The sequence below is a fragment of the Macrobrachium nipponense genome, chromosome 26 (assembly GCF_015104395.2).
Source record: "Macrobrachium nipponense isolate FS-2020 chromosome 26, ASM1510439v2, whole genome shotgun sequence".
NCBI classification, from domain to species: domain Eukaryota; kingdom Metazoa; phylum Arthropoda; class Malacostraca; order Decapoda; family Palaemonidae; genus Macrobrachium; species Macrobrachium nipponense.
The window spans coordinates 64,113,721-64,131,791 of record NC_087215.1 but is presented as its reverse complement, the minus strand read 5'-3'; the positions used below and the strand labels follow the sequence as shown (position 1 = coordinate 64,131,791).

General features: G+C 36.4%; 1 protein-coding gene across 3 annotated transcripts in view; it reads right to left on the bottom strand.

The window, feature by feature from the left end:
- The window catches only part of LOC135200337 (metabotropic glutamate receptor 8-like), an 809,057-nt gene that overhangs the window by 66,440 nt on the left and 724,546 nt on the right, over window positions 1-18,071 (bottom strand). For 2 of the 3 annotated variants that reach the window (XM_064228906.1, XM_064228907.1), the window contains exon 9: window positions 12,213-12,272. The exons of the other annotated variant lie outside the window; for it this stretch is intronic. In XM_064228906.1, coding sequence (XP_064084976.1) covers window positions 12,213-12,272 — 60 coding nt within the window. The remainder of the gene's footprint in view (window positions 1-12,212; window positions 12,273-18,071) is intronic. 3 annotated transcript variants of the gene reach the window in all.

The window sequence follows — 18,071 nt, the reverse complement described above, 5'->3', positions numbered from 1 at the left end:
GGTGGGTGGGAGATGAGGCCGCCTCAACACTTACATTTTAAAGGAGAGACGTTTATACGCTTAGGCCTAGTTTTTTTCTTTTTTTTTTTACGACAGTTGTCTAAACATTTACATTTTTAAGGAGACGTCTAGGCGCTTACATTTCTTGAGAGACGTCAACATACGTTTTTAAGGACATATCTCTTGTCATTTTGAATACGTCCATTCTACACTTTTGTTGTAGAAGCCTTCTGTTATCATTATGAATTACCAGTTATCATCGCCTTCTAGAGAAAGTTCCTTCCCTTCAACAATCTTTAATCCTTGTAGTATTACATCTAACACCTGAACTGTTAGACGCTTAGCTCTTTCTCCTTCTGATAAAGATGCCATCTCTCATGTCTTTGGTAATTCCTCAGTTAATTTTAGAGCTTCTTAATCTGTTGTTCATCCTCTATCTAGTGCAATCATTGCAGCACTTTACATCGCTTGCTAATTTTACCAACACAATCTTTGTTATCTTAAAAACCAACAATTAATCTTGTATAATTAAGGGCTCAGTCTCTCTCATGTCTTTGATAATGCCTCAGTTAATTTCTGATTTTATCAAACGCGCTTCAGTTATGTAGCGGTAATTTACGCTGTTCCTCTTGATTCTATATTTCCCATCACTTCTCTCATAATTTCACCTCCTCTTTTCGTCTGTCTGTAGTTCACTTTGCATCATCAGCAACTGAATATTGAAATGGATTTCCTGCCTCTGCATAACTTCCTAGACCCCCCACTATTAACGTCAATATTTTCATCCAGTTTTTTAAAGAGTAGAAAGTTCCTCATTCATTTACTTTTTTTTTTTGTATGCTTTAATTTTTGCTGTTTTTCTGACTTTATTTTCAACTGGTCTGCTTCTGCGAAATTTATATGTAGTTTACTACAGGGATCCGTTGTTTGCAAAAATGCTGGATTTTTTTTAGCTTTTTCCAGGGGTAAAGTTCTTACAGTTGAATAGATATGATTACTGTCAATATATATATAATATATATATATATATATATATATATATATATATATATATATATATGCTTAAAAAATCACAGTAGATGCACGTGACTTCATAAATAAGCGAATACCACAGGAAATTGATAGTCAGAAATCCAAGCGCTTTCGTCTTATTCAGACATCGTCAAGGAGCTACTGACGATGTCTGAATAAAGACGAAAGCGCTTGGATTTCTGACTATCATTTTCCCGTGGTATTCGCTTATATATATATATATATATATATATATATATATATATATATATATATCTACATATGTGTATTTATATACATATATATACATATATATGTATATGTATATATGTATATGTATATACATATATATATATGTATATATATATATATATATATATATATATATATATATGTATCAGTAATTTTACACCAATACAGATGATTCAGTTTGATATTTTCCATCCATTCAAAATATTTCCTCCTCCTTCTTCTTCTTCTCTTCTTCTCTACGTCTTCTTCTTCTTCGTCTTTTTCTCTTCTTCTTCTTCTCCTCCGTCTTCTTCTTCTTCTTCTTCTGTTATGAAAGGAAGTGGAAAGAGTAATCTGGATCCCGCCGGAACACCTTGTCATAGCAAAGTTTTTTTTTTTTTTTTTTTTCTCTTTTCTCCGTGTTGTTGCGCAAAAGAAGAATTACTCCGAATAAGCTTTTAGACGCTAATAGTCTTTAGGCCTCGAAATGGATGTTATTGAGGATTTCTGCCGTCGCTGGAGAGAGAGAGAGAGAGAGAGAGAGAGAGAGAGAGAGAGGAGAGAAAAAAAATCGTTATTTTGGTTTTATTTATTGGAGACAGAGAAAGGAAGCTGAGGAGAGATTCTGAGATTATTTGATATACATATATATAATATATATATGATATATAATATATTATATAATATAATATATATATATAAAATATAATTAAGATAATAGAGAGAGAGGGAGAATATTTTGTCCGGATACTCCACCACCTGTAAATAAATAAATAAATAAATAAATAAAAAAATAAATAAATAAATAAATAAATAAATAGATAAAAAAGAACTAAATAAAATTCCTTAAAAAGTACTTTCGTGGCGCGCATTTATTTTTTCCTCTTCTGTTTTCAAGGAAGCTCCTGCCTGAGCTCCGTAGCTCCATCTGTTGAGCTGGAGCTTACTAGGCGGAGGAGGAGGAGGAGGAGGAGGAGGAGGAGGAGGAGGAGGAAGAGGTAGGAGGTGGAGGACATGGGGAATTATGAATCCGATGCATGAGGATTTCGTCCTCAGCAGTTTGGGATCGGTCCGAATTATTCTGAGAAATGGAGCCGTCAGAAAGCAATTTGGCCCTTCGGATGCCATTTGTTAAGGGCCAAAGTGCTGCGATATGGCCAGGTATGCCATTGTGATGTTGTGTCAGGAGTAGGGATATGTCGTCTACGCAAATGCTAAGTCCCAGAGAGAGAGAGAGAGAGAGAGACGTCAATAACTTGGATAACAAGAGATCAGTGGATTAGAGACGGAGAGAATAAAGATATAAAAAATTAGACGGTTCTAATAATAGTGAAGTTAACGGTCGGAGAGAGAGAAAGAGAGAGTGAGTGTGAGAGGGTTATTAGTACTAGAATAAACTGTTAGATTATACTAACAAATGAAGAAGGAGAGAGAGAGAGAGAGAGAGAGAGAGAGAGAGAGAGTTTATTAGTACTAGGCTAAATTAATAGATTATGTTAACAAATGAAGGAGAGAGAGAGAGGTGATATTAGTACTAGGCTAAACTGATAGATCACGATAATAAATGAAGAAGGAGAGAGAGAGAGAGAGAGGAGAGAGAGAGAGAGAGAGAGAGAGAGAGAGCACTAAGTAAAACTAGAATAAAAACACCGTCAAAAATCATAAAACATCAATCGAATATTAGTCCCATAAGCTACAGAGTGAGTTACTCGTCTGAAAAGGAGCTCGGAGAATGACAAGGACAGCCTGAAATGAAGACAGTTATATTCTCGATGAACAAATCCAGTGATTTCAACAGGACAGTATTTGGAAGACTTTGTCGGTTAAAACATAGACCTAAAAAAAACAAATATGAAATATCATCATCTTTATAAACTGTAATGCAAGACCTTTGATATGCAAACTTTAAGTTGCTTTACCAAAAAAAAAAAAAAAAAAAAAAAAAAAAAAAAGATAACGGTGCTTTAGTACTTTGTTTAAATAGCAATCATTTATTTAGTTTTTATCTGACATGGCACATTTGAATCATCTTATAGGTATAATTTTATTATCTCACAAGGCACAAGACTTGACAAAACTGAATTTCTGCTTTTGTTAAAATTGTTACAATATTATACGACAACAACAACCAGACAAACAACAGCAATACAACAAGCGCAGGGTTATGCAGTATGAGGGCCAGTGCGCATGCGTTCTATTTTACTTCAGTGCATATACGAAACAAGCACCATGTTCCGACTGTTGGTGACTGTAGGTGTTTTTCTTGTATTTTATTATGCTCGTGTTGTTTGTGTTACTTCAAATTTCTTGTATGTTGTACAAACGCATACACAATGCGCATGTATAAACGTATATAAGTGTGTATGTATACTGTATGTGGGTGTAATAAGTATCCGCATAGGTCACCGTTGAGTTGTTGATATATTTGGTATATTTGTGTTCATTGTGTAATTTACATCCATTCACACACACACACACACACACACACATATATATATATATGTATATATAATATTTATGGAGGTACATAAAAGTGTAATACATTAAACCCAGAAATCCTTAGACTCATGTCCTCGGCTGTGGAGGTGCACTTACTTTACGTACATTGAACTCCCTTGGATTGTAAGTTATTCTCAAAATAAAGTGAATTCGCTATTAGGGGCTATTTGTGTCTTTGTATTTTGAGTTTGGATATATATATATATATATATATATATAGATATATATATATATATCTATATATATATATATATATATATATATATATATATATATATATAACGGGGCGAGCCAAAGTGGTATAGTCGTCCAGTTCTTAGCAAGTCTTCTGGGATGAGGTTGCGAACCCGGTGTCTCTGACTGACTCCCATGCCTTAACCACTGCCACTCGCATCAATGCTTTATAAAGCCTCATGCCGCTTTCACTAACATTCTTTTTTTTTTTTTTTAAAGGAACAAGACGTCCATTTAGGGTTCAACCCTCCCCTTTCATCGTGCCGTCAGATCGGCACTTCCATATTGGCTGTGTTGCGATATTGACGTGACCCGTCGAGGTAGCCGCTGCCTAAACCTTAAGAAATGAGACACCCTCATTCTGCAGCGCCCTAGCGGAAGGCTATCATTCATACAGGAAACATGAATAATACATTAAGCTTTTCATCTCATGATGAATTGAGGCTCTGTGACCTTCAATCTCAAGAGCCTCTTACTTCGGGACAAACTTCGTCTCCATCGTGCATACCCCGCGACTTTTGGCGGGAATAAATGGAGCGTTAAGATGAAGAATATTCTGGAAATTTCACTGCCCGCTGATTGGTGTAAGAACGAGGTTCCCACTACTCCCCTATTTGTGCTTTGTATGGCATTAACAGTACAAAAAATAAGGAGAGGAGAACAGACAAACTTTTTATGTAGTACCCATCTCCCTCCACGTCAGGCTTCGTACAGTACAACACCGTATATATCAGAGCTAGTTCCGATAATATCCCGAGCAGAAAAACGTAACTGCTTTCCTTTTGTCTTAAATAAAATGACTTTATACTCTCAAGACACTATCCTCTCTATCTTATATGTCTGACATACGTGTAACATCAATCTGACATTTTTCTCCATAACTTATCAGCGATGAATGTCTGAATCGCAAAGTAATGGCTAACTCGGTTGGTTACTTGACTTCACCTGGTTCCCAGTATCAGTGAGTCAGTGATTGAGGTATGACGTAGAGTCATGCCTCCTTCCAAACGCCTAAGGATCAACAACACTTGTATACGTATGAGCAGAGTGCTTTATAATTTCAGAAATTCCAGAAGGTAAGTAAAGTATAATATGGAGTTTGAGCTGTCAAATATGTTTATGTATCTATAAATGACTGAGGAGGAGGTTATGTTGAGTATAGACCTAGGCCTAACAGTTGACAGTTGTGAGTAATTCACAGTTTTGGGGCTATTTGTTTATTATATCAATCACGATAATGATTGTAACCGTTAAGATCACAATGATACTGAGAATGAGAATATTGTTACTGGTCAGCTGATATCGGCACAGAAGTAGTGGTGAAAGCATACGGTTCTTAATGTGACTGGTAAACCGTTGTGCCAAGTATTACCAAAGTTACATGGTACTATACAGTTCAACCATTATATATACACATTTTTTACATTTAATCATGTATTGTGTCTTTTTTCTGAATAATCTGTACCATTACGTTCCCTTGCAAGTGAAATTAAGTCACAGATAAGAAGAAAGCGTGTTAGGCCTATGGTACGGGAGAGGGAGAATGCAAGTTCCCCCAGAAACATTTGGCGGAAGAGAATGCTAGGATCCGCTCTTACAAAAACTTTTATTTTATGAGCCAGGCCATATATATCGATTCTGTACAATCAGACTCTAGATGTCAAAACAAAGATTGCAATGTTAATGTCAATAGCCAATGTGACAAAGTAATGCTGTGGCTGGTTAGGCCTAATCGAATTTAGCCTGGCTAAACTCCAGACTGTTAAGTCTAACAATTTTAGTTTCCCAGTGGTCCAAGAAACAGCCAAGTTACAGTACACTGCGTAAACCATTGCCGAAGTTTGTTCATATTTATCAGTTCATCTTCAACACATTCATAGAAATGTTTAAAAACTTCTTCGGCCTTTAATGTTTGGCGTTGTTGGTTGGGGGGTAGGGGGCGGCGCGTTGCTTGACTGACCGTTTCACATCATTTGCTTTTCCCTCTATACTAAACCCTGGTCGGATACGAAACCTTAATTCGTATATGAAAATGAAGGGGATTTTGTTAGTTTTTACTGATGCCTACATACATATCCGAAATGAATTACGAAACTGACAGAAAATCTGTTCTCAGTAGCGGGTCACTGTGAGGCCCGAAAAGTCACCAGGGTTAGTGAGTTATATGTAGGCACAACTGATTACAAGATAAGGGTTTAGGAGGATAAGAAACGTTAGTGAGAGAGAGAAAGGGAGGAGGGTGTTGGGGAGGGGGGATGAAAGGAACAGGGAAAATAATTAGAGCATTAATTTGTATTTTCAGTAAATGAGAGAGAGAGAGAGAGGAGAGAGAGAGGGCAAGTAAATGCAAATGATTTCGTACTTAAATATCCACTGAGGCAACGCTAACATTATCATGGTCATTATCCTTGTTTTTGGACCTGAATAGAAAGATAATACTTCCAGCTAATTACCCAGCGTTATGGTATACGTGATGTGGTCTTATCTCTTATCTCAAGTCGTATCCTAGCCATTTCAAAATAAGAAGAATGATAGGGGAAAAATAATAGTTAAGTGGTGCGTGAAGAATGGCCTTAGCTTAATCATCTATTTAAAAAACAAATGTTAAGGACGAATAGGTCAGGCGTGGACCTCTGACCACAAGACAGCCAATTGATATTGTTTTTAGACTAATTTATGATAACTTTTTCTATTCAAAAGCTAAATAACCATTCCATCTTGGAAATGGCGACGAAGAGAAAGGGATTCAGATTTAAATTGGCTACTATAATTTGCCGTCTTGAGACTATGATGGGTGGCGCCGGTGATCTGTTCGCTGCTAAAGTATTTACTTTTTCGTATGGAGATATTTTCGCCCATAGCGAAAGTGTTATTTATGCATATAATGATAATAATAGTAATATTTTCTCCAAATGCCATAAAGCGGTTTATATCCATGAATTTATTTTCTCTGGGTGTAACAGTGGTAGCCTATAGGTGATGGATCCAAAGTTCGAATCCCGACTCGGCCAACGCGGAATCAGAGGAATTTATTTCTGGTGATATAAATTCATTTCTCGATATAGTGTAGTTCGGATCCCACAATAAGCTGTAGGTCCCGTTGCTAGGTGACCAATTGGTTCCTAGCCAAGTAAAAAAAAAGAAAAAATATATATATATCTAATCCTTCGGGCCAGCCCTAGGAGAGCTGTTGATTAGCTCAGTGGTCTGGTAAAACTAAGATATACTTAACTTAATAGGTGATGGATTACACGTTTAGAATGTCGTTACCCACCAGCTCTCTCAGTATACACCTTTCTATAAATTTAATTAGTTCCCGAACTTCGGGAAAGTACGCAACGTCTTGGACCTCGATTATATCGCCAACATTTTCACGGTAAATATATATATATATATATATATATATATATATATATATATATATATATATATATATGTATATATATGCGATACGTTGCCGACACTTGTTATGACATACTTTTCTCAGTGTAATGCAGATATTTTGGGGGGAATTATTCCTCACGTTTGTCACTTGCCGTCGTCCAGCCCGGTCAAACCTCACTTACCATTGGCTCCTATACAAATAGGGACAATGAAACTTAACTTATCCGACCTTCAACAAGGTACGTAACGTCCCTGGGGCAGAGGACTTCCCGTCTTGAACCCTCTTACATTACTGTCATTTTAACGGAATTGGTACAACACTAAATGAATCATTCGGAGGGTTTACGCTAAGAACGTTTTGCTTTTAATGTTCTTTAACGTTATGAAAACGTTCCCTCACTATTATTCAAATGTTCGGGGTAGTTTAGTGCGTCTCGAATTTTTCATTTTGCTTATACCTAGCGAAATGTCTAAAATTGTTTGAATAAGGGCTTTTTGGAACTAATAAAGCTTGATTTCAATTTGAGATAACTTTACCATTAGCTCACTGATTTCAAAAGGCAGCAGCTAATGCAGCGGATTTGTGATATCCTGATAATATACTCATTTATATATGTGCGTAAGTGTGTATAACTTTGTGTACGCAAGTGTTTGGAAACACACACACACACATATATATACATAAATTCAGTTACAGCATTCATCGTTTAATACCTAATCATGCTCATTTCTTGTTTGCAATGAGTGTTCTTGTATATGTGTTAGTTCTGATGATTGACGAATAATTACAGTTAGTAATGTGAACAATGCGTCATGTTTTCATGCAGTTTTTAGTGCAGAGCACAAATAAGCAAGCACAAAAGGAGCTTTAATGCACAATACATAGAAAGGTTACAAAGTCACTGCAACACCAAGTGCATAAATCATTCCCATGCATATGTTTTGCGACAAGCAGCAGCATTGTTTTAAATAACACACAGCCGAGCGTATAGCGTAGCTTCATGTAACACTGACAGTCCTGTAACATACAGCAGCCGAGGGTACAGCCCCAAAATAATAATAATAATAATAATAATAATAATAATAATAATAATAATAATAGTAAAAAGATTCTAGTCGAATACATAAAAAGGGGACAAGGCTCAGTTGCAAGTCGTAACCGAGAGAGAGCATTTTACTGAAGCGTTAAACTCACCAGAGTGCCACTTGGGTATCTGTGGCACCGTGTGGGTCAGCGTTCCTGCATGCTCATGCCTTGTGATGTTATTTTTGGGGGGAAGGGGTGGGGGATGGGTGGGCGGGTGGGGTAGGGGCATGTAGGTAGGGAGGGAGGGGTGAGGGGAGCCGGGCTGATTGGTATTGCTCATGCCTTGTTGATATTTTTTTTTTTGCGAGGGTGGGGGTTGGGTAGGGGAAGGAGGAAGGGGGTGAGAGGTGGGGCGTTGGTTCGTACCAGGTGTTAATTAAAGGGCGGGTAGGGGGGGTGTGAGGGGAGCAGGGTTGATTGGTATTTCTCATGCCTTGATTTTTTTTTTTTGGGGGGGGAAGGGAGGGGGACGGGAATGAGGTAGGGAGTGGGAAGGGAGATGTGAAAGGGAGTGCCTATAAAGAGGCGGGTAGGGAGGGAGGTTTGAGAGGAGCAGGTTAGTATTGCTGATGCCATGTTGATATATATATTTTTTTCTTTTTTGAGGGGTGGGTGGGTGGGGGGATAGGGGAGGGGGGACAGCGGGGGTATGGTTGGTACGGGGTGTGGCTATAAAAGGATGGGGGTAGTTCTGATTTGCTTAGTTATAATACTATATATATATATATAGATATATATAAAGGGACTTGCTGGACATCGTCGCTTTGGATGCCGTTGGCCTGCCGCCATAGGTGTTATAGGGGAAGATGATTTCCGTCTTTCGTTTTTTAAATTTTCTTTTTTGTATGTACATGTATGTGTGTCGGTGTTATTTACATAGATTAAATATATATATAAATATATATCAGTGACGTGAGCTCCTCCGTAAGGTGTCATCTTCTTTCATTTTATCTGTACAAGTTCGAAAATGATCCAGTTAAGACGGCAATGATTCATTAGTTATAAATTTTGATTTTATTTATTTATTTATTTAGTTATTTTTTTTCTTTTGCGGCAGATGGCTGGCTCAACACTCGGTCAACTAAGGGCAACTATCTTATGTTGAATATCACTTGTTTATATGTTAAAATTTCTTTTTGCGTTCATGCAATTTAACAACAGTAGTACTTGCTAATGAGAAGGAATTAGCTCTAAATAATCAAAACCAGTCCTGAAGAAATAAAATTACTTTTGCCAAAAATTTTAGATTTTAGAAAAAATTAATATGCAAACTTTTGCGAAACGCATCAGGTCCTCAATGAGTAAAAAAAAAAGATTCAGCCATACTGATTTCTTAGGAGAGTAAAAAAATGCTTTGATGCTTGCAAGTAGATTCTTTAGCTCTCACTAGAATGAAATTGGACTTCCGATTACCTTTTATTTTTTATAGTTACAAAATGAAGTCATGCTTTTAAAAGGGCTCCTGATCCACTCATCAACATTCCATTTCCTCAGGACAACTTTACATGATCCAAAGTTCTCTTTCGGTGCCCCCCCTTTTTTTTTGATCATCTGCAAATAAAATGGCGAAGATGAGATCTTACTCGTATTCTAGTAACCTTCACTTGCATTATACACAGCAGTGTCAGATAACTACAGAGAACTAGTGAAGGACAGTGAGTGAGTGACAGTGAGTGAGTGAGTGAGTGGTGGGTGGTGGTGAGTGACATGTGAGTGAGGAACATACAAAAGGGGGCAACAGAGAGATGGTGGAAGATACTGTGTATGTTGTTTGTGTGTGTGTGTATGTCTGCGTGAGAGACAGAGAGGTAGAGAGACAGAATGAGCGAATATGTATTTGTAATGATATATATATATATATATATATATATATATATATATATATATACTATATATATATATATATAATGTGTGTGTGAAAGTAACAAGTATAAATATCTTTCAAAGCTCTTAATTTATATATTTATTTGTGAATATATATATATATATATATATATATATATATATATATATATATTATATATATATATATATATATATATATATATTACACATTCATATTTTCCGAACCACTAGATAATTATGAAATGAAACTCCTGTGCAAAATGATTACAAAACTTAGCATCCCTTCAATGCTCTATGCAGAAGTCTTATTGGCACACACCTATGGTATAGCATGCAGTTCGATGCTTTCTGGTCATCTGGACCTTTTACTCTTAATACTTCGACCGACTCTCCATCAGCATTTCTGGACCACCCTCTGTTTTTTCCACATCCAGGCACACGAATTCTTCGCCTTAATTTGTATAGCCATGAATGTTTGCGCATGCATTTGGACATTCATTCAAGAAATGTAAAGTGAGGGTATTTTTGTTCAGACGCAGTTTGAAATAAGCTTGCGCATAGATATACATTTACATCATTACATAATTTTTTTATTTTGACTTTATACACCATTTTGGTATTTTGGCATTCTGGCTTCCAGAGGTTTACTGGAGTTTTATGTGTATTCGACGTAAGGGAAGTAGTTGAAAACGTCTTGAGATCTCATCTACTGCTGCTACATACATACTATATATATATATATATATATATTATATATATATATATATATATATATATATATATATATATATTTTTTTTTTTTTCTAGTCGAGTTTCCTGAAAAAACAAGTGTGAAATGGTACCTAGTGGTTAGTCGACTTCGGTGGCTTGCAACCAGGGTAGAGGAGGGCAATGGGAGGACTACCTCATCACAAAAGACTTGTTAAAAAAATTCGGAAGGTTAACACTAGCAGGAGCCTCTAGTTTTCATGAGGAAAGTTGTTTGGCAAATATATATATAATATATATTTATATATATATGCATATATATATACACACACACACACACACATATATATATATATGTATATATATATATATATATATATATATCTATATATATATATATAGGTGTATATATATATGTATATATATATATATATATATATAATACATATACGATGTATATATTCATATATATGTATATATATAAATATATATACACACAAATGTGTATGTGTAGTGTGTTTGGATTTGCGTATAAGTACGTTTTGATTTTGATGAATGTTCCTAAAGTTTGCAAAAAGAAATAACATTTAATTTCAGGCAACCAAGCAAGATAAGGAATCGACCGATCGTGTTTTTCGCATCGTTGTCACTTGAGAAATGAAAGACTCTGAGAGATTCATTATGTGCCACGAAATTAACTTTTACACGAAGGAAACATGAACTCCTCTTTTGGGAAGCTATTTTTACTGATACACTTCCTTTCTGACCTTTGTGGAGATATTACCCCTTTTCCTTGATGGCATTTAATCACGATAAATGGTTCTATTGTTTGCCTTTGACATTCCATAGAACATACATACATTTTTACATACATACATACATACATTCATACATACATATGTGAGTGACATAAATATATATATGTGTGTGTGTGCGTGCGTATATGTGTATGTGCTTGTGCTTACAAATACAATATGAATGTCGAAGATAGACACAGACAGGACAGAGTTGCAACATGGTCGAAAAGCTGTCTAAAAGTTTTTGTGGTGGTGGGTGAGAGGGGGTGTGGCTTGGGGGGAGGGGTTAGTTAGACAGGTATTCTGCTGCTGGTGTAACGGTGAAATGAATGAGTAGTAGTAGTAGTAGTAGTAGTAGTAGTAGAGTAGTAGTAGAGAGTAACTACCGTCGATCTACAGATGATCTACATACCAACCTGCTCCTCCTGTGTTGTTGCCTGTGGGCCTCGTGCCTCATCGGATGCCCTCTCGTTGCACTGCAACATTGCTCTCATTACATCCAGACTACAGTACAAGAGCTTTCAGTAAAACACACCTACATGTACAGCAACAACGACAACGACAACAACAAGAAACATCCTACAACTGTATCATTTTTTTATTTCGTAAAATACACACGCTTGATGCTCCACCAGACAACATAGAGAGGAAAAATAAAAATAAAACTGAAATGGAGGCGCTGGAGAAGGGTGGTCGGAGAGAGAGAGAGAGAGAGAGAGAGAGAGAGAGAGAGAGAGAGAGAGAGAGAGAGAGAGAGAGAATTTTGAACGAGAGTTTTGAGCGACTGGTGGAAGAGGTGAATGAAGGAGAGAATAAAAATAACAGCAGCAAAAATGTCGAGGTTCAGAAGGAGGTTCAGAGGTTTTATATGGACAAACATCAAAGCAATAGTTAAAAAAATGAAAAGCATTGTTATTACCGTCACAGACATGGAAATGACAATTTTTAGAGCACAAGTGAGTTTACTCATTCGTATAGACGTGTGTTGGGTTAATTTCATTCTATAAGACTATAAAAGTTTCAAACAGTAGTAAGTGCAGTTTGGACAAATGCATTAGGTCTCATCACCATCTTCACTATATAGACTCATCTGCGTGGAGCAAATGACATACCAAGACAAAAAATAGATTTAAAAGATAATAAAAGTTTAGAGTGTTAGGCTACGCGATCCAGGGGGTAAATGCCTAAGTCCCTAAAGTTTTACAATAAGCTTTCAGATGTATGTAATGGTCAAGTTATTTGGATGCTACTTTAATATTAATGCTTTGCCGAGATATAAATGCGAAAATGTTGCTTTCCCTAAGACCTACGTATGTCATGCGCTGACTCAAAATTGCGATGCTCAAGGACGCTTCCTGGCACATTATAGCATTAGGCCGGCAAACTTCAGGCAAAATGGTCCTAAAGGATGTTTGATTAATCTTTTCTCTTGTGATACCACCTTATGTGAATTACTTGGCATTCCTTTATAGGATTTGAATGGGCGTATGCATGTATGTATGTGAGTTGACACGAGCATCTCTTACAAAAGTTAATATAGATATACGAGCATATGCAAAACTGTTCAGCAATTGTTCTTATATTTTCGCGTCGTCAGAGGCACGTGATTAGTGTTTGGCATAGTCAACAAATTTGGACGTTTCCCTATACACACACACACACACACACACACACACACATATATATACGTATATATATATATATATATATATAATATATATATATATATATATAATAGTATGTATATATAGTTGTGTTTACTTGAAATAGGCTTAATTTCTCCACTTCTCTGCACTTTTCTTTTTAATATATTCTTATCATTTTAAGCCTTTACCCTACAGGGCTATATACGAAGCTTTCAGCTTCCATAGCGGGATTCGAACCTGCAATACATATAGGTCCAAAGTGATAAGCGTACCCCTAAAAGTGCATGAAAGTCGGGAAGCTAGGAGGTCACTGTCGCCATCATATTTGGTAAAAGTGATCGGTACATTACAAGCGCGCTTGTGCAGACACACACACACACGCGCACACACACACACACATATATATATATATGAAATGCATCCTTTTTCATTGTAACATTTCCAATATCAGTGGAAAATATTTACTCACTCAGGCACATGAACAATCCTTCTTGCATTTTGTTATTTGTAGTCGTTACCTCGCTCTATAAGTTTTATGACACCGTTGAAATCCATTGAAGTAAAAGTACATTATTAGTTTTATTTTATAACCTTTTAAGGTTCCCCCAGGTATGTACGTGAAAAATCATCAAAACGGCCCTTCATTCAAACCTAACCCCAAAGAGAGATCAGTGGCCTTTTGAGTCCCCTGGGAAGCACCAAAAGATAGATTTCTTTGCTGGTTGGGGCTCGCGGTTTCCTCCAAAATCCCCAGAGGATTGCATCTGATAGGAAGTTAGATTTACTCCAGTACTGAACGAAGGTACACGGCCCAGCTCCTACTTCCTGGGATTTCTCGAGGAGACTGGATCTCTTGACAAGTACGCTCAAGTTTGGGAATGGAATGACGTACTTTTCTGTCGTCAGAATCCGGAAGGCCCATCAGTACTTTTGTAGTAGCTTAATCTTTATAAAACGCAGCAATTATCTCAAAAGTGCTCTGTTCTTATTACCTGTTATGGTTTCTCTTTTCGATAAATTATTCAAAACGATGCAAGACATTTTTGTTCTGCATTGGGCACACACACATCCGCGCGCATCCATCCATCCATCCATACATACATACATACATAAATATATAACATGGATATTTAATTATGTACACATTTTCCTCCTAAATATCTTTTTCTCTGCGAGGGGTTGGCTAGATCTAGACAGTCCTGCCCATCCATCTTTCAGCAAGTATTTTGGGATGAGGTTGCTTGACTCATGCCTTCATCTAATCATAGTATGCCCTATGCTAATATTAGCATGGCTTCCTTCTTGAATTTGGTTGAAACTGCTAAGAATATTAACGTTCGTTTCGTTTATATGTTTTGCATCTGCTTTTGACAGTTAATTTTGTATTTATTATTTTTAACTGTATTGCTCAGATATGTTCAAGAAAGAGTGTCTTACAAGATAGTCGTAGAATTATGTGATGATTATTATAACAACCATGTTCATTACGTGTTTCCCGCCAGTTACTGTTTTCATGCGACAGTGATGTGGTTTGGTAGATAAAATGCGGTAGACGTGCACCTGACGAGGCTTCTGATTGAGTGATTTACTTGAAACTGAAGCAGTGGAGGTCTCTTGCACAATGCCTTTTTCCTCGACCCAGCATTGAGAAGATTAAGGAGACATTATTGCTTCTGTCTTGATTTTCCTTCAGCCACCCCTGAACCATCACCATCAGCATCGTTATTTTATTTTTATTTGCTGTTGTTATTATTGCAGCTGTTGTTTCCCGATTATTATCTTTTGTACCTTTACTATTATTAGTCTATTGTCATCACTGCTGCCATTTCCCTCTTGGTATTTTTTTTAGTACAATAACATTCCAAGATATTCCGCAAATAATTTTGTTGCTCTGCTGCCCTTCGTTAATGTGGTCCTCATTACGTAAGAACCACTCGTTTTGATTTAAAGTGAACACAACGTCTGTGAACTGGAGGAAAGAACATGTTCAAGGAGAGGTTGTTTACGGAATTGCATCGTGGCTTCCAGGCATATGATTATCAGGAGGAGTTTGAAATGGTCTTATACCCCGCCACTGAAATAAAAGATACCGTTCAATACACTAAAAAAAATGAATGTCTGATTCCAGTGGTGGGGGAAGAGTGCCGGGGAGGGGCTGTTATTGGTATATGTGTTAAATTCATGACTCCAGGTTAGAGAACCTATAAAAATAAACTTCTTAAATAAACTTCAGGTATGAGATTCCATGAAAGGGTTAGGAATAGTGAATGTGTCCAGTTCTTCGAGAGGATTTGGATGTTCATGTTGACCATGATTCCAGGAATCTGGAAAATAAATTTTCTTCCATGGACTTCAGGCATCTTGTTCCATGGAACGGTCCGGAAAGGTCTCATGTCCATCCAGTTACTTATCTAGACTATGGATGTATTCGCTTCTGAGAGTACACATTATTTAGACATGATTATAAGTTAGAAAAACTGGAGTATCGGTCTCGGTTAACTACAAGCCAACTTTTCAATAGACGTCGTGACCCTATCCCTTGGAATATTCATTTTACCATATGTTTTTATTTTCTGCCATACAGTTTCTGTGGTACATTATATATATATATAATATATATATATATATATATATATATATATAATATATATATATATAGATAGAAGAGAGAGAGAGAGGAGAGAGAGAGAGCTGTTGTCCCCAGATCAATCATTCTCCGCAGCCGGTGTGAAGTTTCCTGTAGTCCCTGCGCCAGGATTTATTTAGTTGCAATGATTGATGATTCAGCTTTAACTTCGTCTGTGTTCTACTGTTGGTGGCGTTTTTCCTTTTTGGGAAAAAGGAGAGTGCTTTTAATCGTTATTCTGTACTCAATTTTTATTGAGTTTTGTTTTTCACTATTTTAGCTTCCATTTTTTCGTACAGTACCGGTGGGTGATTTTGCGTAAAAAAAAAATTAGCTTTCGTAATTTTATTTATATTTTCATTTCGTTTCAGTCTTCTGTGTAAATACAACTCGGTCATTATTTTAGTTTCATATTTTCCCATAAAAGTAACGGCTGGCGATTTTGAGCTACTGGAAAAAAATTGGGTTTTATTTTGTGTTTACTTGAATTTCTATGACTTTTTTTTCTATGCTGTGAAATTGAGAAATTCTTTTATTATTTTTCTTTGCCATCCGTTCACTATTTTCTATTTCAAAATGAAAGTTCTTTCAATTTGTTAAGATTTTGTTGGGCAGTTTCTGTCCAATCGGGGAAAGGTTGTAACAAAGAGTACAAAAAGTACAATCTTTTGCGTGTGAATTTGTTCTATTATTTTTTTTATTTGTTTTGTTATGGCGATGCTCTTCTGGTCAGAACTTCAATCAGTAAAAACCTCATCCTCAGGCAAAAACATGAATTGCAATGATTTCCTCATTTGTTTATTTATTTGTTTTTATAAAACATCACTCCGGTGTGCTACCGCTCCAATATGGCCACTAATACGGTGCAATCCAAAATTTCTTTTTTTAAATTTATTTTTCACTTTATTACTCTTACAGAGGATTACTTCCCGTGACCATATGTGACAAAGTGACCATGAAGACATTACAGTTTCTTCTTTTTCATTTATTTTATATATATTTTTATTTATTTTATCTATGCGGCCATAGGAGCTTTTTAGTTCATTCCTGCATTTTCAAGTTTTTCTGTTCTGTTCTTGTTCTTTTATTCCCCAATCATGATTTGTTTTATTCTTGTTGTTGTCCATCTTTCTCCAGTTTACAGATTAGTTTTTCTTAATAGGACTCATCAGCAAACGTCACGGGTAATTCCCGTCCCAGCAACAGCTTGCCCCTTGCCGTTTGTACCTGATGGTACTTTTGTTCTAATTTTCGCTTCACCATAAACTGTTAGTTTTATTCAGTGGAAGCCGACGGGGCTGGTCATCAACTAGGCTGCAGAGTCCCGATGCCAAACACTCAGGAATCTTGGCTGGTGAGATTTAATCTTAATTGAAAATTGCGAATAGAAAATGCGGGAAAAAATGACAAATGAGTAAGAAGAATCCAAATGGAAATCGACGGAAATAAAAGACGGTAAGCAATGTAGGTGGGGCCGAAGAAACGCTGCAAAGAGTCTATAGAACCTTCTACAGTGTGATGCTAAAGGAGCACCGTGAGCGGTATCACCTTAATATATATCTTAGCCAAAGGGAGGGAAAGTAGGAAAAGAGCCAGGACTGATTCTGAGGGAAGATATATGATATCTTCTTGGATGGAGGAAGGTTTTATATATATAGTATATATATATATATATATATATATATATATATATATATATATATATATATTTTATACACACACATGCATATGTATATATAATACATTATGTATTTCGGCTTTGGCATTAATCGATAACATGCGGCTTCATCGTTCGATAGGAGAGAGAGAGAGAGGAGAGGAGAGAGAGAGAGAGAGAGAGAGAGAGAGAGAGAGCATGATGCCCATATCTGTCACACGCACGTTTCCTTTCTTTGAGTTCCAAGATATTTTCAATAAACGCGCAACAAAAGGAGGATTTGGTGAATAGAAAAAGTGAGTCTCTTTAGCTTCCTCACTCCCTTTCTGTTAAACACACAGACTGA